The 21,625-nt window shown below is 45.9% G+C and overlaps 1 protein-coding gene across 6 annotated transcripts in view; it reads right to left on the bottom strand.

The window, feature by feature from the left end:
• The window catches only part of LOC309882473 (uncharacterized protein), a 126,280-nt gene that overhangs the window by 76,483 nt on the left and 28,172 nt on the right, over window positions 1-21,625 (bottom strand). Inside the window, exon 1 of one of the 6 annotated variants that reach the window (XM_082769617.1) lies at window positions 4,270-4,495. The exons of the other annotated variants lie outside the window; for them this stretch is intronic. Coding sequence (XP_082625743.1) covers window positions 4,270-4,354 — 85 coding nt within the window. The 5' untranslated portion in view covers window positions 4,355-4,495. Of the gene's footprint in view, window positions 1-4,269; window positions 4,496-21,625 lie in introns of those variants that run through there. 6 annotated transcript variants of the gene reach the window in all.

The raw sequence follows: 21,625 nt of genomic DNA, 5'->3' as shown, positions 1-21,625 counted from the left end.
TGCTCAGGGCTGAGCAAACCAAAATTCTCTAGGCTGAACGAACTCCTGCCCTGGTCGGCACATATATCAAGGGTTGCCCTGTCGCAGGTGCACTTGCTCTTATTAAACTTCCTGCAGTTGTAATTGCCCCACCCTCTAATTTGTCAAGACTTCTCTGCAAGGCCTCTCTACCCTTGAGGGAGTCCATGGCTCCTTCCAATTTAGTGTCATACACAAACTTACTTAAAATTCCTTTGAGTCCTGCATCCAAGTCAATTTTGAAAACATTGAAGAGAACTGGCCCTAGAATGAAGTCACAGATAACCCCATTAGTGACTGGCCACCAGCCTGTTATAACCCCATTTACTATAACCCTTACACTTCTGAAGATGCTCTCTGATGCACTGTATAAGCAATAATAGACCAAATCTTTAAAAATGCCTTTTCTAGAGGGTCACTATTGGAAATTATGTACCTCAATCAAAATTCCTAGTATGCCTTCCCTCCCTGAGAGTCCTCCATTTTCTTGAACTGATTTGGTGTGTTGTGGTGTCACAGAGAACCCAACAGCTGCTGTTCGATCCAAAAGTAGCTACAGCTGAGCAGTGGGTGATTATTTTATTTTATTTTATTTTATTTTATTTTATTTTATTTTATTTTATTTTATTTTATTTTATTTTATTTTATTTTATGCAGCATTGGAATCACCACACACTTGCAGTCCTGAAAAGGGTTTTCTATCCCACAAGGAGAATCATTTACTTTTGATTACTGAAATAAAACTTTTGCTGGGCAAGTAGGATTTTGAGACTTCAGAACTGCATAAACACCACTTGGGAATGCTTGAGAACAAAATATGATTTACTTGGGTGAAGGACAGCCACATCGTTTATACAAATCCACTGTCAAAGAGAGTCTTGCCATAATACAGAGTCTACGCAAATAAAAAGGAAATGAAGAAAATAATCTACTTTTATCTTACATGTGGGACATCATCAATTCTGGGTTTCAAGAGCTGCACCCCTCCACCACTGCTGTCGATGTCTTTATGCCTCTCTTTACTGAGGCTTGCTTTTGCATTCCCACCAGGCGCTGTTGCTGTCTCCCTCTCTCCAGGCCTGGCTGGCTGCACTCCCCTCTCTTCGCTCAGGCCACCCCTGCCCTCTCTGTAGTGGCAGCCCCCAGACCCAAAAGCAGAACTGCCCACGGGCTGCTGGCAGGTTGCAGGCAGGTGAGGAGCCACAAGCTGGCTGCTCCCATGGGCTCAGTGGGACTGCTGGTTTATCTGTGGGGTGAAATATGGAACTCATGCAGCGAGCATAATTACTTTACTGATTGTCATGTGGCTGTGAGAGTTCCTAGATGCTGTCTTGATTCACAGACTCAATATATTAGGCACAGTAGATAGAACTGGGACTCAAAGCTACGTGCAAGATTGTTCATTGTTCTGCAATTTTATTTCCATAATCTTTCTCTGGTGTAACCTGTACGAACCAGTGGGGTGCTTCGAGAGAGAAGGCTCTTAAGGGTTATTAACAAATTATGTTGTGGTAAAAGCAACAGTAAACAGAAGTTGCTTATTTAGTCAAGGAAGTAATTTTAGGGTCTGATTGGTTTTGCTACCACAGCCAAAGTTTAAATTAAAGAATACTTAATTGGGGTTGGGCATTGTTGCTTGTCTGGAAGGTCAAGCAAAATGCCTGGATGTGTAGGGCGATAGTGCGCGTTACCAGGGGAATCTCCAGGAATCAGAGGCAAAGGTGACTGCCAAGGCTGGGCACAACAGTTTCTGACACACTGTCAAGCATACCACAATGTTTTAAAGCTTGTTTAAATGAGGGAGGAGTGCTGATGGAAATGCAATCCAGGTATTTTCCAGTCTGACAACTTCACAATGTAGTCTTTATGCAGATTTCCCCCAGCTAGGAAGCCCTCAGCTTCACTTCCATTAGTGAATTATTTTTGCAAAGTTTTGCACTTGTTTTGGCCACTCTGTTCCAAAGTGAACAACTTCTGGGAAGAAAATAAACTGAAAGAAATTAATCTGACAGTTTGTATCACACATTGCTTGCCTGAGCTATCTTCAAATGCTCCATGGAACTGCAGAAAATATATTACACAAATACACTGGGTAACATCCACCATTTTCCTGTCTCATTTTCCCTTGTCACAATCTCTTAAAAGATCAGTCTGTTAAAAACTTACAAGTGAGGCATCTGCTGCTGTTGATATTCATGTAAAAACTAATTTATTATTATTATTATTATTATTATTATTTTTAATCAGTCACTCTTTTATTTTTCTTTCAGTTTTAAACCTCTATTTTCATGCTTTAAAGCTCTTCTCAGCAAGCATTGGGGAAACATACTGTAATTAAATAAACATAAAGCTGACCCTTGGATAATCCCATAACTCAGACACAAAACCTCTGACTGATGAGAAACTCCCAATAAAATAAGAAAAGCTGTCAACAACTGCCACATTTAGCTCTTCAGGAGCCAGTGACTGGCTGGTCTGGGAGGAAAGTTGAAGCAAAGAGAATTTCACCCTACATGTAAGTCAGAACTGAGTCTCAAACTGGCCTGCAAAACTAACAGGAAGAGCCTGTAAAGCTGTTTCCTTGTGTAAAAAGGCCCTGCCCTTGAGGGCCTAGTATGGTATCTCTGTGAAACTGTCTCATCCCCTAAATCTGCCTTTGCTGTCAGCAAGATATACCTGAAATCACATAGCTTTGTAGGGATCATTCAAACAAGAATAGACACGACTTTAAGGAATTCTAGGCATTGAAAAAAAGTCACTCTTTGTAAGCATGTTTGGAAAACCTTTTAGTTTTAGCTTGCTCTGAAACTCAGGGATTCTAATGAAGAGGCCTAGGCCTTAATAACATCCTTCTCCCTGTCCAGATCAACAGGTAAAAGGAAAGTATATGGCAATCTTGCCTAAGATCTACCGGCATGGTCACAGATTCACCATTCAAGGCAATACACAAGCCTGCACCAAAGCATACCTGGCTCAATACCTCACCATATTCTCACTGAAAAGCTTCTCTCCTTTCACCTCCTCTCAATTTTCTTTCATCTTTTCTTTCCCACACACTCACTAACTTTCCCGTTTCATTTCTTCACCCCATTCTCCCAAACCTTCTTGTCCCTTTTCCTTTTTTCAATCTAGTTTCTTCACAAGATCCACCTCTGCTGCCCTCCATCAGCCTTTGCCATTCACCTCATCTCATCCCAAAACTTATGTTCTGCGTAGGATATAGAAGAGTTAAGGCAGGTTAGGATTGTGAAGAAGGATTTTACAAGATCATTTCCTTCAACTATTTTTTTCTGGTGTCCGTTTACACAGGGCTTCACTCTGCTCTCCTTCGGGTGACAAGTCATTCTCAAAAGCTGACTTAGCTTGGGATTGTATGGCCCAAGAAAAGAGCCTGCCAACAGGTTTATTCCACTGAGGAAATGACCCATCTGCCAGGATACGTATTCTCCCCATACAATACAGGCATTTTACATATCATGGCTAAAACAGACCTTCCTTTGCTGCAGTCATCTCCATTCCAAATAGTCAGGCATTTGGCCTGACTGTGGCCTTTCAAATCATGGCACATAAGCCCTTTGTCATGAGGGTTACGTAGTTTGACTTATCTCCACAAGCCTGTATCTGCAGAGCTGAGGACACATCTTGACATCCTAGATGAAGTACCCAAAGTAGGTTAACTATCTGCCTTCACTTACAATGCAGCATCTGACAGTGAATGCTTAGCATCTGCTGTTTATCCATTTGAGGCTGTGGTAGTTACTTGCAGATCAGACCAAGGGGTTCAATGCTCAAGAGACTGACAGCTTTTGCTGAGTTGAAAGGCACCGTGAGAACAGGGCCAGAAGAAGGAATTTGTCAGGATCAGTGCAATGTCCACGCATGCCCAAGGCTCCACTCCTGTTCCTACTTAGGGATATCAAAACAGCATCTAAGGGGTCATCCACAGTGAAGGACTAACTGTGCTAAATGACATACAAACATACCGTGGAGGACAGCTGGACACAAAAGGTTGAGTACTGACACAGGTTACACATGGGCAAACAGGAAATAGAAAGCATTGCCTTCTCCAGTTCAGAGACAGGAACTGAAACAGTAGTGGTGATGTGTGAAGGTCACTCAAGAATTGAGCAACAGAAATGAGAACAGAGATTTTTCTTTTTCTGAGTCACAGCTCAGTGCCTCAGTCACAAGACCATCCTTCATCCTTCGCCTTTACCCCAAGGGAAGAAGATGTCATTCCTATTTGCTTACCTAGCAGCAGTCCTATCATCAGGCTGTCCATCTTCCTAAGCGTGCAGGGTACCAGCAAGCACAGTCTGAAGCAAAAGGGGCCCATGAGAGCTTGCCTCCCTGCTGGAGACACATGACACAGCTGATGTGCTTTAGAAAGGCTTCTTGAATCCTGCGGCACCCTCAGATTTCGTGCCTCATGATGTCGATGGAGACAAGGAGAATTCTCAGCCCGATCCCCCTCAGATTAGGTTTCTGAACATTTCCTTTATGGCATGTGGAGAGAATCCGAAAGAGAGCTCAACAGCACAGATATTTTCCTGGCAAGGGGACGGACCTTTGAAGCTCTCAAGTGGTCCCAGAATAAACTTCATGACTTGGGAATGAACACTATGTGCTGACAACGTCATCAGTTCACGGCTTTAAAGGCAACCTTCAGGGCAGCCTTTCTTGTGCCCACTGCTGCGCTGTGACCCCGCCAGATTTTCTGGAAAGAATGCAAAGGGCTGGGTGGTGGGATGCCTCCGGGGGTGCACACAGCGGTGGGGAGGTCAGCTGGGGTGCTAAGGGGGGGCACTCACCCTGGAGAGGCAGTTGTGGGTTGGAGCCTCCTGGTGGGGTAATCCTGCTGTTTTTAGTGTCTCAAGATGAATTCCTCTCAGGAACCTAGAATGTGGCCACGGGAGTAACGGGGGAGTAGGGAAATGACTGGAGAACAAGAGGGGAGAGGAACTGCAACAAGCACAGTGACTCGGTTTAAACTGGCACGGCACAGCCAGATTATGGAAGGCCTTACAGACATCTACAATAACCTCATAATGGTTATGTAGTAATTCATATTAAGTGATTCTTCATGGAAGACAGCCAAGGATTGAAACAAGAAGAGGGCACTGGTAGGATAGGTGGTTTGGGATGTATGCTGGGTAAAGAGCAGTATGGAGGGAAAAAAAAAAGTTATTCTGATGAAAGCAGATGTGGGGAAAAAATATCCTGGCTCTCCTGAAATCGAAGACAGAGAAGAACTTCAGCTCATTTCAAGAGAGTTGGGTTTGGCCTTGGAGATCTGCTGTGCTTGTAAGCCTGCAAGAACTGGCTCTGCTCACAGTCTGAGCATGGTGGATGTGGTGTTTTATCTAAACTAATGCCTAAGAGCAAGGTGCATTACCTCAATGAGTGATGAGCTCAAGTTAGCATTTTGCTACCCATCTGCTGTTTCACTGCTGGCTAAAATTCAGTAAGGTATTCTGCAGGAGGCAATTTCTATGTTAAGTACAAAATGATACATGCTATCTTAAAAAATGTGGCAATGGAGAGACTTTATGAGAGTTCATCCACTCTTTTTGGTTTTTATTTCACCTTAAACCTAAATATTGCAGCATGTTCATGACATTCTGCCATGTGCTTCAGTGCTACCTAGAATGTTTTTTTCCTAGGAATTCCTTTGATAGTACAAACTTCCAGTTACATTATGCATCCCATATCCAAAACCTATGAAACTCGAGGGAAGGTTTTGGCTTCAGACAGAAAAGCTGAACAAGCAAGGTTTCCCCTGCTCCTCCCCATGGCACTGTGAAATGTTTCTGAAATACCTTGAAACAAAGCTTTTTGCTGTCTGAGAACAGTCGCCAGCCTGTCCCAGACCAAATTTCATGATCCACACTTCTACTATAATAGAAATTTGGCTTCACAGTCCTACCAGGTCCCAGGCAGAGGCTGTGCAGAAGAAGCAAGAGCAAGAACCAGTGTCTGTTTGCAGGGATGTTCCTGAGCTCGGGACATTTTCTGCTAGTGAGAGAGCAACAGCAGCAATGGGGCACAACTGTATGTCTTCATCAGAGAGCCCCACTCATCTTCTGGCCTTGTCACATGGATCTCCAAGTTCAGGAGCATTTTTTCTTCCTACAAAGGGAAGAGGAGTAAAGGCATTTTTACTGTCTTACTTGTATCTGCCCCCAGTTTCAGGAACAAATCAGAAATTGCCATCAAAGCTGTATGTTAAAAGGTGGTGACAGATGAGCTGGGTAGGTTTTGTAATTGGCAAGAGAGAAAATCCTGGGGTCTCCCCACCTAGATTAGCTTTTATATCCTGGCAGACTCTCCCACCTGGTGGAAAGCAGTGTAGGAGAGCATGACAGATGAGCCAAGTGTAACTACAGACAAATACAGACGGGGTCAGTACTGGATCCAGTCTTCTTCAACTTATTCTGTGACCTGGATGAAGGGATGGAGTGCAGCCTTGGCATGTTTGCTGAAGACACAAAACTGAGAGACTGGCCGATACACCAGAAAGCTGTGCTGCCATGCAGAGAGACCTGGACAGGCTGGAGACATGGGCCGAGAGGAACCTTATGAATGCCAACAAAGGCAAATGTGGCAAATGTAAAGTCCTTCGCCTAAGGAGGAATAACCCCAAGTACCAGTACAGGCTGGTTGCTGCCCTGCTGTAAAGCAGCTCTGCAGAGAAGGACCTGGGTGTCCTGGTGGACAAGTTGACCATGAGCCAGCAAACTGCCCTTGTGGCCAAGAAGGCCAATGGTATCCTTGGGTGCGTTTGGAAGAGTGTTAGGAGGTGATCCTGCCCCTCAACTCAGCCCTGGCAAGGTCACATCTGGCATATTTTGTCCCCTTCTGGGCTGCCCAGTATAAGAGAGACCTGGAACTACTGAAGTGAGGGTGACAGAGCACTGGAACAGGCTGCCCAGAGAGACTGTAGAGTCTCCTCCTCTGGAGATTTTCAAAACCCACCTGTACATGATCCTGTGCAATGTGCTTTCGGTGAGCCTTCTTGAGCAGGGGGTTGGACTAGATGACCTCCAGAGGTCTCTTCCAACCTCAAACAGTCTGTGATTTTGCAATGCTGTGATGTGGCTGCCTGCCAACGTACCCTAGAGCAGACACAACCTCTGGTGGAGTTTAGTTCCCTGCTTGTTCCCTTCCTCTTTCTTATGCTGTGTCCCCACACTGCAAGGTGATGCACTGCCGCATCACCACGTACTCATGAAAGCCTGTGATGACAGTCCCAGAGCCAAGGAACTCCCACAGTTATTTTAACCACAGTTCAGAGAAGGGGTGGCAGGAAGCTGACAGCTGGAAATCACCACTGGAAAAGGGGCTGTGACAGCTAAGGAGCCTGATCACAGAGGCCAAGCAGGACTACGTATGCAGGGGGGAGAGGATCACATCAAGGGTTCAGTGACTTTGACCACTGGGCCATGAGGTTAGAGTCTCTTGCTATCAGCAGGATGTGATGCCTTAGAAGAAAGGGGATGAGCCCACATCATTCATTCAGGTTATCGTGAGCTAGAGCTAAGGAAAGGGGGGAAGAATCCTCCTGAAAGAAAGCAGAAAGCTTTGCATGAAGCTTTGCAAAGCAGAAGCTCATGTACAAAGTGGGCTTCCCTTCAACTGTCCTGACAAGAAAATTGAAAACTCTCTGAGGTGTGGTGGTGGAGACAGTGAGATCTGAGCCCCCAAGTTTTCATTGTAGTGTGTGAGCTCTTTAGTTGGTTGAGAGAATGGAGAGAAAAGGGAGAGAGTGGGACGGATCCTTGTCAGAGAGTCTGTGGTACAAAACAGGCAGCAAACCGATCAAGAGTTGCACTGAGACAGAGCGTAGCTATGTTTCTTAGCAATCCAGTTGTTATGAAAGAAAAGCCACAGCTCACTGCTTTTCCTTTATAATTAAGTAAGAATTAGGATATTTTTTTTGTGCATTTTTCCCTGTTTATATAAATAAAATATCATTTGCTTTCTTCTGTTGTTGTTTGCAAGCAGGAATGTGCATCTGAGTTTTATTTCAGTGTGTATTTTTACAGCATTTTCTAGATAACCTTTAGTGTCTTACTGTCCTGGTTTCAGTTAGAACAGAATTAATTTTCTTCCTAGTAGCTGGTGGAATGCTGTGTTTTGGCTTAGGATGAGAAGAGTGCTGATAACACCCCGATGTTTTAATTGTTGCAGAGCAGTGCTTATACCAAGCCAAGGACATCTCAGCCTTTCGCTCTGTCCTGCCAACAGGCAGGCTGGGGGTGCAGTAAGAGCTGGGAGGGGACAGACCCAGGACAGGTGACCCGAACTAGCCAAAGGGGTATTCCATACCATCTGACGTCATGCTAAACAATATATAGGGGTGGCTAGCCGGGGGGAGGGGGCCGGACTGCTCGGGGTTAAGCTGGGCATCGGTCAGCGGGTGGTGAGCAATTGCATTGTGCATCACTTGTTTGTACATATTATTATTATTAGTATTATTATCATAATTGTATTATTATTATTATTATTATTATTTTCCAGTCTTATTAAACTGTCTTTATCTCAACTCACGGGCTTCACTTTCCATTTCTCTCCCCCGTCCCAGAGAGGGAGGGGGGAGGGTGAGCGAACGGCTGCGTGGTGTTTAGCTGCCGGCCGGGTTAAACCACGACACTTACCAATCACCTCTGGTCTTTGGACAAAAGTTCATAAGCACTGACGTGAAACACCCGGCTTTATGTCTGCTGCTTCTCTTGCTATTTAGGAACAGACAGAGGAGAGCACATACAAATCTCTGGCCATTATAGCAGTCTCTAAAGGAATATAAACCTCTGGCATAGTTAGAGCAAACCCTGAACTCCTTTTAATAACATTTTCTTTGGATCCATTTTAATCTCTCTGCAGGATAAAGGTTAGCTGGGTAGAACGTTAGCTGAAGTCACCTTGCCCTGCACGCTTTTCTCTGAGACAAATATTAACTTGATTCATCTGAAAATCGGGCCCATTATGATTAATAATTTCTCAGACACTTGTGGCACTGACCACATTTATACATAACCAAGTCATTTTCCTCGCAACTGCTGCAATTGCATCAAAATTCACATCCATACAAATGGGGTGGTAACAGGAAGATTGTGAAAGGCAGGATTCTCTGCAACTGGCTGCATATTCAGATATTACGCTCACCATATCACAGTTGCTTGCGAGACTGCCTGATTGCAAAGACGCATGGATGATGAGAAAGATCTCCAATCTTACTACAACTTAAACACATAAGAGTCAAAATACTTCAGAGAAAATCTCCCTGCTCAAAACATTAGCCTCTCAGGCCTGCTCACCTGAATGGCTGCAGTAGCATAAACAGACCCTTGCACAACAGCACATAAATTTTGTTTCTGGAGACATAATAATTACAGTAGAGTGTAGAAGACTCCAGACTAAAGCACATGTAGAGATGGGCTGCAGATCACGCTGCCTGTTGAAACACAGGCACATGTGAGTTTCCTTGCATTATAGGTCCCCCCAGAATAGTCACTCCAGATCATTTCAGCAGCCTTGCATAGCAACTGCAGTATCTGCTGCCTTTGCTTTGTTCTCTGCCAGCTCTATTTCTCTTCCGTGCATTATATTGATGGGAGTACATGTGGTTGACTGGCTCACATGACAGCATGACAGGTTTCTGTCCTGCTCTGGGGCACCTGTTCCCCTGAGATGCTCCCCAGGGGATCACTGCTGATGCTCACCAGCTGTGCCTGGTATGGGGGGTCACAGGGGAGAGAGAGGCTGCACTGTTGCAGAGAAAGCACAGGGCAAAAGCTGCCTGCTGAGAGGGCACAAGCTGGGAGCTGACTGCCCGAGTTTTTCTTCCCTTGATGAGCAAGATCTGGCAAGTCTGCTGTGTTAGCATCTATCCACTGTATAAACCAAGAAATCTGTCTGGGGTCTCCTAGAGCCCTGCATCCCGCTGGTAGCTGTGTATTGCCCTGGCCATGGCCACAATACTGATGGTTCTTACACTCCTCCTTACCACTGCTGTGCTGTTGCTGCGGTAATCTACAACTGTGAGAGCAATGGATGGCACAAGCAGAGAACTAAGAGATACCAAAGGGCAGTGGCTTGCAGGGCGGCACCTGAGCTGTGGGCTTCAGCTGGCAAGAAGAGAGAAGTGAGGGCTAGGAGTGAGCTTGAGAGAGGCAGGCTAAAAGGGAAGTGGAAAGATAAACAAGGAGGAAAGGGTAGCAGAGACAACAGCTTTGGGTTAGGCAGGGAGTAGGAATTGGGTAGATAATCTGTTCTACCACAGACTTTCTGAGCAGCTTTAGGCAAGGCACTTTGTCAGCTTTAACATCAGTTCTTCTGTAAAAAGTTTCGGTGAGAGGAACTGTCACAAAATGAAACGAGGAGCATAAATACAGAATGGCAAACACCTTGTAAGCGATAAAAGAGGACGAACAACACCCAGAAAAAAAGGCAGCTTTCATCTGAACGGCCTCAACTAAGTCCCAGCTCATGGGGGAAAGCAAATGGGAACAGACCAGGAGAGTTAGGGCTGTTTCTCTCTGCCTCCAAGACTGGTCTCTAAGAGGATCTTTTGGCTCATCTGTTGGCACCAGTACTGCAGGGCTGTATCCCCAGTTTGCAGGTGTGGTGTCATCCTGTGCTCCTCAGTGCTAGGGATGGATAAGGGCCTTCTGCTGTAACAGTATTTGCCTTTTCCTGCCGTCACTCCCTCCCCACCAAGTCTCCCAGTGAACCACCAGTTTGCAGCTGAGCAGTACTGGTGAGGCTGAAAGCATAGACTTAAGTCTAGGTAAAGTGAGGACCTTTTGGTTATGGATGCCACCAAACTGATTCGTGGTTCAGCAAATATAGCTGTAGAAAATTCTGGGTCATTGCGTGCCATTACAGGCAGCCACAGTACAAACTGCCTTTCACTTAAGTGAATTCTTCTCAAAGCACGTTGGGCTCCTTTCCTCACTTCTACCATTAATGACTGTTCCCAAACCTAATTGCTCAGATGGCTAGCAGCTTTCTTCTAATTTCCAAGCTAAATCTCTTTATGGTCAGTTCATACCCGTTTGTTCTTGGGATAAACTCTTCCTTCACCTTTAATGATTTCCTCTCTTCTGATCTTTACACCCTGATACACTTACAGAGAGGAAACACAGCCTTTCTCATCCGTCATTTTGCTGGCTGAAAAAGCCACTCTCTCCTCATCTCTCCACGTAGGCTAGGAGTCGCCGTGTTCCCGGTATCATCTGCTAGCCCTTTTCTTCACCTGTTCCCACGGGAATACGTATTTCTAGTAAGTAGGTGACAAGAAGTGCACATCATTTTTTTTCAGTTCAGCTGTCTCCTGAGCCCTGTATAACACTATTCATTCTTCCCTCTCTCTCTGGATACGTTGTAGGGTACTATTTGTCTTTTCACATTTGTAACATGTTGGGGCTCACAGTCATCCTGTGATGACAATATAACATATTACTTGTGCAAGCTTTTGTGCTTCTCTGGCATTTCCAGCTGCCGAGCCATCACAGTGTTGTTGTTATGGATGCTGATATATTTCTGCATATTAAAGCTAATACACTAGCAAAGCCAGTCTCTGATTTCCATTCTTCCAACCTGATGCTTTCCTTCTCTGTACAACCTACCTCTGTCTCTGCATCAGCCAGTTTTTTATCTGCCTTCTAATTTTTTCATAACTTCTATTTTAGCCATTAATTTTGCATACGGTACCGTGTCAAATACCTTACTGTAGTCTGGGGCAGACAAGATCTCTATCACTTTCCCTGTCCAAAATAGTTGCCTTATCAGAGAAAGATATCAAGTTATTCTGGCATGCTCTGCCTTCAACAAACTAATATTGCACTGTATCACGTTGTTGCTCATTTGCTTCCATATTTTTATTATTCTTTCCTACAGATTGGCTGCAAGGCTGTACGCACTGTGGAGGTCAGAAGAGTGGGCCTGCAGTTCCCTAGATTACACTCTTCCTTTTCTTAGAGATAACAGAAGTACTGCATCTGTTATTCTGCAGTCAGACAGTGCCACCACCAACTTGATAGATTAATTAAAAATCCGCCCTAGAAGACTTGCCGTTTCATATGCCAGCTATCTCAATATTCTGAGATATTCTGGTCCCCGGGACTGGAGCTGATCGAGATGCTTACGTTCGAGTTTCATCTCGAATGCATTTCCTCTTCTATGCATACAGTGTTTGTCCTGCGTTCTCCATTGTCACAGTTACTGAAAACTGAACTATTACTCCGTTTTATTCCTGCTGTCCTTGGGTCACACCTGTGATCTTCTCATCACTTTCCCCAAACACGTGTAGGTCCCCTCCATATCACATCGCAAAGGAGTTGGTTGTTGTTTCTTTTTCTTTCCTTCTCAAGGTCTGTCTCAGGTTGGCCTTTGTTCATTCTTAATTATTCCTTACAGTTTTAGCCCCCTTGTCCCCCACCCCGCAGCAATCACCCCAGTGACCAGCTGCTTTCTTCTGGTGGATCTGTGCTTTCTGTGCTCACCTCACTCTCCTCTCCACTTACCATCGACAAAAATCAGTCTGGAACCAGTATAAAAGAGATGTCACAGGGGCTCGCGTGGGCTTAACAGTAGTCACGTTTTAGACTACTTAAAATTAAACTTGTGCAAGCAGTGTGTGAAGATATGCCCTAAATCCTTCACAGAGATTTAAATGAAGGCACTTTGTGCCCACGACCCAGTTGCTCTGGGTCAGGGAGAAAGAAGAATTTTCTCTCCTTGCCTGTTCTACATGTTCACTTATTTTGTAGATTGTCTCTTTTGTATTTTTAGAAGTGGATGTTGCTAAGGCAACCAAACTAGCTGAACATTTTGTTTCCCTAAGAACAATACATGTTTAAATATTCAGGCAATTTTCCATTGTTCGGCAGGAATGGTGAGATCAGTCAGATTATCCAGACCAGATGAGGGAAGTTTAGGTTGGCTTTCTATTATATTTAAAAGCCTTCAGCGTACTGACAGCCATTCAGCAGCTCTGTCCAAGGGAGGAAAATGTACAGCAGACACACAGCAAACCCTCCATAAATGGGAGAAATGTACTTTTATTCTCTTCTGTTACACTCCCTACAATAAATCAAAGCATGTATGTCCTTCCAGGTAGCTGAGCTATGCTCACTCCTGTGTTGAGCCTCACACAAGGCCTGCTCGTGCTCTGAAAGCACAGCATCAAATAATGATACTATCATCCAGCTTAGAAAGGGCAAATAAAACAGCTGTCTGATTTATCAGATCCTTCCCTCTTGCTCAGCCCACGGCTTTCAGGCACACGTTTCAAGCATCTGGAAAAGATTTTGAGTATTCCTGCAGAGCCAGCTGTTTGCTGGTATCCCCAAACGGGGCTGGCAATGGGATCCTGCAAAGGACTCTGTAAGAAGCAGCCTGATACTAAGGGCTGATACTAAGGGAAGACAAGGCAGGAATACAGGGCTGAAGCTCTGAAGCTACTACTGTCAGCACTGGCACAGATGCTGCGCAGTGGAGCGAGCACTCCTCCACCGAGTGACACACAGCACATGCCTGCCTGACTAGTGTTACTATGGGATGGAGCTATTTATCCTTCCCAACTCATCTAGCTCCTGAAGCCTGCAACTCCTTCCTCCTAATTACCTTTTCTGGAGATGTGAGCAATACACCATTAACACTGGATGGCAAGTAATCAATTTGAAAAGAGAGTGAGCCTTAGAAACTTCTTTGTTTTTCATTATTTGACAGCTTTCTGTGTGTATTTCTGCTCTTCTCTGTCTTTCTCTTTTTAAAAGTGAGGCACATCACCAAGAGCATTCATATACTTCAGCTGAATAGCTAATCCCTGCCCAGAGGGCCATGCTGTTCAAAGAGCAGTGACAAGGCCTCCTAGCACATCTAGGCCAGGTCCAAGCCAACCAAACAGCGTTGAGAAGCATCCTAGGATTTCCAGAGATACTAGGTTGAAATGGCAGAGTCAGCAGGGAGAATTAGCTTTCAGGAAACCAGCTGGTTCCTAGGATGATGGACAGCTAGGCAGTCTGAATAACAAGGCAAGTCAATGAATCATGGGTTTGTCTGACATAGCCATATGAGCCATGAAAGAGCCATATGAGCCATCTAAGTCCTAGCCCCAACACAAGCTCATCTGTTTGGTTCTTTTCCATCCCATTATTTTTCCTGCAAGACGAGAACTGGTGGATTAGAGGTGGCCTAGGGTGGGTACACATCGCATCACAGATAACTAAACCACTCCTCTGGAAGGACAGCTGCCAAAAATGGCAAGTATCATTTGGGATGATTTCCATCACCTCTCTCCTTCGCAGCACTCTCTCCCTGCAGAGCAGACTGCCCATGACCAGTCTCCTCAAGCCTGGGGCCTGGCCAAGCTGTCGGACTAGGAGGAAGGTCCAAAGCAGGGCGGCTCATGGGTGAGAATGCTCTCAAGTCACAGACAGGGGTCTAGCAGATGCTTAAACCTGGAGGAATGGCAAGAAGAAATCAGGCAGAAAAGGGTTACTCAGAGGTCAAGAAATGGGGCAGGCTAGTCCACTCTGAGCTCCCAGTAAGAGGAGGCTGTTGAGAGTCCTGATGCATTGCTGCAAAACATCTGACTGCAGAACAGGTGACTGTTTCAACTTTTGCCTGTGGTCTACTGAAATCTCTGCACAACCAGGAGCACCTGAGCATCACCTTCCAACAAGGAAGCCCAGGCAGCAAAATCTAGGGAGTGAAGGAAGCAAGGAAGGAGTGGAAAATGTGGACTGGAGTTGATTGGGAGATGGTAACAAAGGGATGAGAAGAGGGGAAACATGAGGTGTGCCTATCCTCAGAGCATCAGCAGACAACAAAGCCTTCGTTTCATCATTACTGACTCTTCAAATGTCAGTGTCTCTGCTCCTGCCAGGTGGTACCTATAAATCATTCAGTCACCCAGCTGTATCACGTGCCCAGAAAGTGAAGACTGAGCTAAACCGGATCAAAACCCAAAGGGGATTACTTTAATTTAAGACAGAGCACCTATTGTGTGAAGAATAAGCTAATGTGGTGGTGTGCTTTTTTTTGTTGTTGTTTTTTTAGTGTCAACATGGACACCCTCAGGAGAAAGAAAAAGGAAGGTCCCCCAGGAGTACTGTCGGATCAGAGCCAACACTGGTGCAACTGCAGCACTGGCTGTGCCAGCTGCCTGCAGCGATCTCCCTGGGGCAGCAGCGTGGAGCCCAGGGATGTGGCAGTCCTGTTTATTGCACGTCGCACAAAACCTGCCCTAAGCCAGGCTTATTTTGAAGACTGGGCATTGCTGCTGACATTACTCATAGCAATTTGAGCAGTTCACTTTCCCTCCATCTGTCTCAGTTTGTTCACCTGTGAAGCAGAGCCTGATGGTGGCTCTGCAACGTGTGCCTGCTCTTCTGGCCCTGGCTTCCCCGCCTGCTCAGCTCCTGCACAGCAGTCTGCAGGTGGGTCTTTTGCTGTGGGAGATCATGGCTGTGTGAATATGTGAGCAGTCAGTGCTGCTGTGACTATTAGAGACAGCAGCAGTGGCTGATACAACCTCTCCAACACGGAGATTACGGCCCGGAGAAGGCAGATGGTGCAGACACGCGAGGGTTACGCCGAGCGCCTTCCAATCCTATTTGCATTCATGTATGTGCTCTCACTGCAAAGTGGCTTACCCCTACCTTTCCGTTAGCCAGGTAAATTCCCCTCTCACAATATGACACAAAAATCTCTGAACAGTCCTCTTATGAGGATTCCCCAGCGTATTTGCCCCATGACAAGGCTCTGTGGTATCTGCATGTGACTGCGAAGGCTCTGTCAAACCTTGGAGAACAACCTTGGTCATGCACAGTAAAAAGGACGCTTTCCATAAGGCAGCAACCAGAAATTGTATTGGGAACAGATATTGCTCTGCACTGAGCAGTGAGCTCCCAAATGATCTTTACTGCCAGTTTGCTGAGGACAGCAGCTTTCTATTCGGTTGATATAAGGAACATAACCATGAGCTTAGGGGGTTGTATGGGTGAGATTACTTCTCTTTCTGTACACCTCTGCTCACAATTGCTGTTCTTAATGAGCATTTAGGGAACAGGAGGAAGGGAAATAGTAGAAGAAGGGATGAAACAGCCAGGCTTGTAGCTGTCAGGCTTGTGAAGCAGCTAACTGGACTTTCTTTCCGTACGGTACTTTGACTTTTGCAAGGCAAATGCAGAAGTTAAAAATAAAGCTGTGACCTTAATTATTCCTGCCAGCAGAGCAAACTATCTGCAAATGTAAGCCACCAAAAAATGACATTATAAAAAAAAAAAAAAAAAGGTGGAAAACCAAACAGGAATGAGGTTTTCAAAACTGAACGAAGGTGGAGGTTTGGATTGTGCTCTGAATTTCACTTGCTCCTCAGCGCATGGCCATCCTCCCGATTTCGGTGCTGTGAGTAAGACACATTACATAACTCTGCAAAATGCCAGAGATGTGGGGGAACGAATCCTGTCGGGGCTCAGGTATTAGACTGGGACTTTGAAAATATTGCCATGAATTTTCATCGCAAATCCACTGAGTCACAGAAATGTTACGGATTATTCACACCGTGGGAGGAGACAAGGAAACCCAGATCTGGAAGGAGACCCTTCGTGTGAGCCAGCTTCTGCTTCAGGCAAAGGCGGCCTCTGTGCAAGCAGCCTAAATGTTCTTCTGACCACTGCACACCGAGATCAGATGTTTTCGCACACTCACACATTCCTCTATACTAGGTGCATGTGTACCAGATTCCTTTGGTATTGCCCCAAAATATTCAACCAGCTTGGCCCTCCGAGAGCTTTTCCATCCTGCAGTGATGCAAAGAGCTGGCAGCAAATTTATCCTCACGTTGGCCAAGCAGTTGGGAAAGGCCTAACAGCGGGCCCACAGCTGAGAGCACAGAGAGAAAGAGAGGAAGATCTCCATCCACAAGGGGATCTCCACAGAGAGTTGAACAAGCAGCCCTTTGCTTTGATTTCAGAGAGACAATGATCTTCTCTTCAAAATGAAAGCTCCGAGCTCAGCTGCCACAACACCGTTTTTGGAATCAAATTACTGGAAAGGTCAAAGCCATTAACATGCGCTTTAGGAAGAGGGAAAATACCAGGCAAAACCTGCAAGCTTCCTGGGCTGAAAGATGCCCCCTGGACTTGCAGATGCTATTATTTGCTTCGTTTCACTGTAGGCAGAAGGGTGTCCTCTCACCGAGGGAGCAGAAAAGGAGGTCGTTCTATTTGGAGGTCTCTCAAAAATGTGCACAGCAGGAGGAGCCTCTCCTGACTTTGTAGAATTTGAGAAGCACAAAATGGTGTTAGAGGCAGCGAACGAACAGATGATGTCCTTCTTACCTGGCCTGGCCCTAACTTGTACAGTACCTGCAGGGCCCCTTTAGCACGCTGTGTTGTTGGGGCTGGTTGTGTACATTCAAATGTACAGATTAATTCTTGCTCCCACATCCTCCGGGAGAGAGTGAATACCGAGTTGTTGTTAGGGTGAGACCTTCGAAGAGAATTCTGCTCGAGCCCTGATCACATGGACTGGGGCATAAGCATAATAATTGATTACGCTACAGTTCTTCTTCAGTGCACAAGTGCTGATAAATAATAGAAAAAAGAGCAGACAAAGGCTTCCGCAATGCCTGAGCTACAGCTTTGTCTTTGTTGTTTACCAGACACCTTTGTGAGGCCACCTGAAGACACTCAGTACCTCAGCTGTGTATTAATCATCCAGGTATCTGGCAGATCAGGGCAACATATTTCCCTTCTGAGAGCATTCAAATGAAAAGCTAAATCATCTATCAAGAAATAGTATTGAATTCCTTTGACGGGCTGTATTTTGGGTGCTTTGTGCACCATTTGCCTTCGCTGAGCTGGAACTCACTAACTAAAAGCCAACCCTACAAGCTCCAAAATATGGCTAACAACACTGAGCCCACAACAGAGTCAAGCTCTGCCCCAGTTTTGAAAGTTTAACAAGATAAACAGCATATAGTCACAGGCTTCTCTCCCACCAGTGTGTTCACCAGCTCCTCCCATGTAACTAGGCTGCCTCTACATTTCATACTCATGGACCTCTCGTATTTGTCATGCGTACTTCTGGGTGGATAATAGGACTCACCTTGATGTGACAGTGTCAACCTCCCTAATGTAATCTGTCCCATGAAAAATCATCCTTTTAATCCTTCAGAATGTCATGTGTATTAGCTGCAGCCCTTCTGGTCTGAATCCTCTACAGTGGATTCAATTTCATGCAAGTCCTAGCAAGATGGACCGTCCTTGGCTAGGAATTCATATCCTCCTACAGCCTCTGTTTTTCAGAGACAAGGAACCCCTGCTTTTCCCATAGGATCCACCTTTAAACCTATATAATCCATAGGTTTGCCTTCCCAGACCAGGGAGGTTTGCTCTGGCTTTCACTGGTTAAACACCTTGGGCTGCCTTGCCCTGTGTCTCATTTTGTATTTGCACACCCTTCTGTGCAGCACTGCATGTTCACACTCAGCGTTCACCTTCACTTGCAGCATTTGAGCTTTTGCACTGGCTTTTTCCTTATCCAGTTCCCCTTGACCCACAAGAACCTACCACCTGAGTGCAATGAGCCATTCAGTTTGGCTCAGGCTCAGGTTGTTAGCCACTGTATTCAAACCCGCTGGTCTCCCAGTGCTTTTCCATTCCTTCCCCTGGGCCACATATTCTTCGTCTGCTACCTACTCACTCCTCCGACCTCAGAAATGACCCCTCACTACCACGCTGTATACCAGCTTTAAATCCACCTGGAATGCAGCCCAATGGGCAGGCATTATTTCTAGTATTTCCATGGAGACACCCAGACCAGCTTCCAGCTACACAAAACAAACAAACAAACAAACAAAAAATGTATCTGCGGGGTGCTGCAGGGCTGAGGACCTGGCAAATGATTGCACAAGCCCTACGGCCTCACTTGAGTGGGCGCTCCTTTGCAGAGGACACGCTCCAGTACAGCTTGGCACTCTTGTATTTGCTGGTCTAGCTCAATCTGACCAAGGTCATGCGACAGCAAAAACGTACCCTTCATGCAGGATACCCGTGAGAGCTCAGCCTTGCTGCATGCTTTGCTTGCTCCTGGTTACAGCTGCCACGTGGTTATTCTCACACTCGTCACAGATCACTGTGACACAGACTGACTTTTTTTTTGTGTGTGGATACATTTGGCTTTTATTACTGCTTTGCATTGTATTGTGTTGGCTACAACACTGTCACTGCAATCAAGTATTTTGGTTCACAGCAGAATAAATGTTTGACAATATGAATAATTACCCTAATTTACCCTATCAACCCTGTACACAAAACTTTAAGGTTCTTGCAAGCACCCCCACTGGAGAAAAGATAGAGCAGAAACAAAACATTAGGGAAGATTTTCCTCTGTAGTCAGGAAAAGCAATTCAGGAAGGTTGTCTAGAGGTTGCATTTAGTTTGCCTTTAATGTTTTTGAAGGGGAGAGCGTTTTAAACCTTCAGAAGTGGGTAGCCACCTCAGGACAGTGACTCCTTGACTCTGCTCTCTCTGGTGGAGATCCCTGTGTGGGCCAGCAAGAAATAGCTGTGGTCCTGACCGTGCTCTCACCTTTGCCTGTTACCCAAGATTTCTTTGGCAGCTGGGCACTTTTGGGGGCATGAGGGCAGTGAAAGGACTGTGCTCACCTGACAATGTGGATAGGGCTTGTCTTTGTGCAGAAATGTAGGAGATGTAGTGAAAGCAGGAGTGCTCTGCTCCTCTTTCCTCTGTGGGGACTCAGGCATCCAGCACCTCCAGGCAGAATTCCCTCAAGGGATGGGCAGGGCTCAGAAATCAAAGAACTGGCTCCTGGCCAGCACTCGGTCCTTCATCTGTTGTAAAAGCAAACTCCTAAGATGCCCTATATGTGAAATGAGCTACAGACAAGTTTGGTTCTACCTCAGAGGGTATTAGAGTTAATAGCTTAATGTTCTCGCAGCAGGGAGAAAAAAAAAAAAAGCTATGCAGGCATTTTGAGCAGCCTCAGTACTGGGCTGTGTGTTTCTGGTTGTTAGGGAGAGGAGTAGGATCCCATTTTGTATGCAGATTTCAGTGCTGAGGTCTAACATCTCATGATGCTGGGGCAACAGATATCTGGCCATTCCTTCTGCAGTGATCATCAGGCGACCTTGAGATTTACCCAACTGGGGCAGTACGGTTTCTATAAATATCCCATTTTCCAGGACTGTGTTTTCAGCTGCATCAGAGAAAATCCTAGTGAAGAATCAATTCGGTTGGGCTCTCCCTCCCACTGGCCCTTAGTCTGGCTTGTAAAAAAAGCCTCAGAGATTTCTCTTTTAGCACTGACCTTCTGAGCAATCTAATGATGAAGATAGGAAGAGGCTGCAACCAGACTGAGAAAAAAGAAAAGCCTTTTGCTAGGAGGGAAACGTGTGAGTAATATACACATTGTTGGCCAGTGGCCAAATCACTCTAGTAACGGCTGTTAGCTCCTCTCACCAAGAAAATGATCAGATGCGAAGGAGAAGCTGCAGTCAGGCGTCAGAAATGCTGAGTCGCAAGGGGAGAGTGCCGCATCCGATGGAAATTTACCCAGGAGCCGGCGACCTTCACACGCTGCTGGGGACAAGGAACGGGGGCTTGCAGGGATATCCTGCTCTCACTCACACACAGCTGTACCACCTCCGTGTCACCGCCCAGGTAGAGCACAGCCTGAAAAAGGAGGCCAGGAGCTGAGCTGAGGAGCTGTGCAAGCTCCAGCACAGAGCGGGGTGGTGCTTACACAGCGTGCGAGGATGGCTGTCCCCACAGCATCGCCTGATTACTTGCCTCAGGTGACTACTTGCTGCTCGTCTGGCCACTCCCCTGCTGCACTGGACACACAGTCTAGAAATGAGGCAGCTGGGTCCAGGGGACTCGTGCCTGGGGCTACCCCGTCTGGAGAAGGCAGGCAGCAAGTTGACTTCACAGCTCCCTGGTTTTAGGGCTTCCCTAGGGGAAGCTTCAGGGTAGCCATTTTCTCCATGTTTCAGACACTTATGGTAAGCACGGATCAGAATTACTCTGGCTTCACCCTTCTCAGAGGGGTCTGAGGTTTGGGAAATCACCAGCACATCTCCCTTCCTCCTCACCCCAAGCACTGGAACATGGTCGATGGCTTCGCCTGCAAGATTGCATCCTCTCCATGACAGACAGTGGGGAATGGAGGAGGATGTGTAATTATGCCAGAGGACAAAGGATATAAGGCAGTAATTGGGAGCTGGAGCTTAAAATACAGGGCAACTACTTGCATTGAGTTGCAAGATGAAAAAATAGGGAGAAAGAGGCAGTTGGTGATGCAATGATGGAGATGCTGGCTAGATGGTGCTAGCACATACTCCTGTGCACTTGTCAGGGACTAATACAACATTATTACTTACTTTCCTTTAGACAGAGGTTTCGTTTCCATTGCAAAAGCCTGAGAAACTACTGCTGGTTGATGGTACCACTGACAGAGAACTGGCAGTCCCCAGGGAAGTTCTTGTCCCTTTCAAAAATTAAGGGCTTCTGCAATATAGGAAGGATAATGCACTCTCTGCAGCGTGCTGAATGATAAGCAGATGACTTACTCA

The sequence above is a fragment of the Aythya marila genome (assembly GCF_965140915.1).
Source record: "Aythya marila genome assembly, chromosome: 1".
In the NCBI taxonomy this organism is placed as follows: Eukaryota; Metazoa; Chordata; class Aves; order Anseriformes; family Anatidae; genus Aythya; species Aythya marila.
Note: the sequence above shows the minus strand (reverse complement) of the source record. Positions and strands in the feature narration are given on the sequence as shown.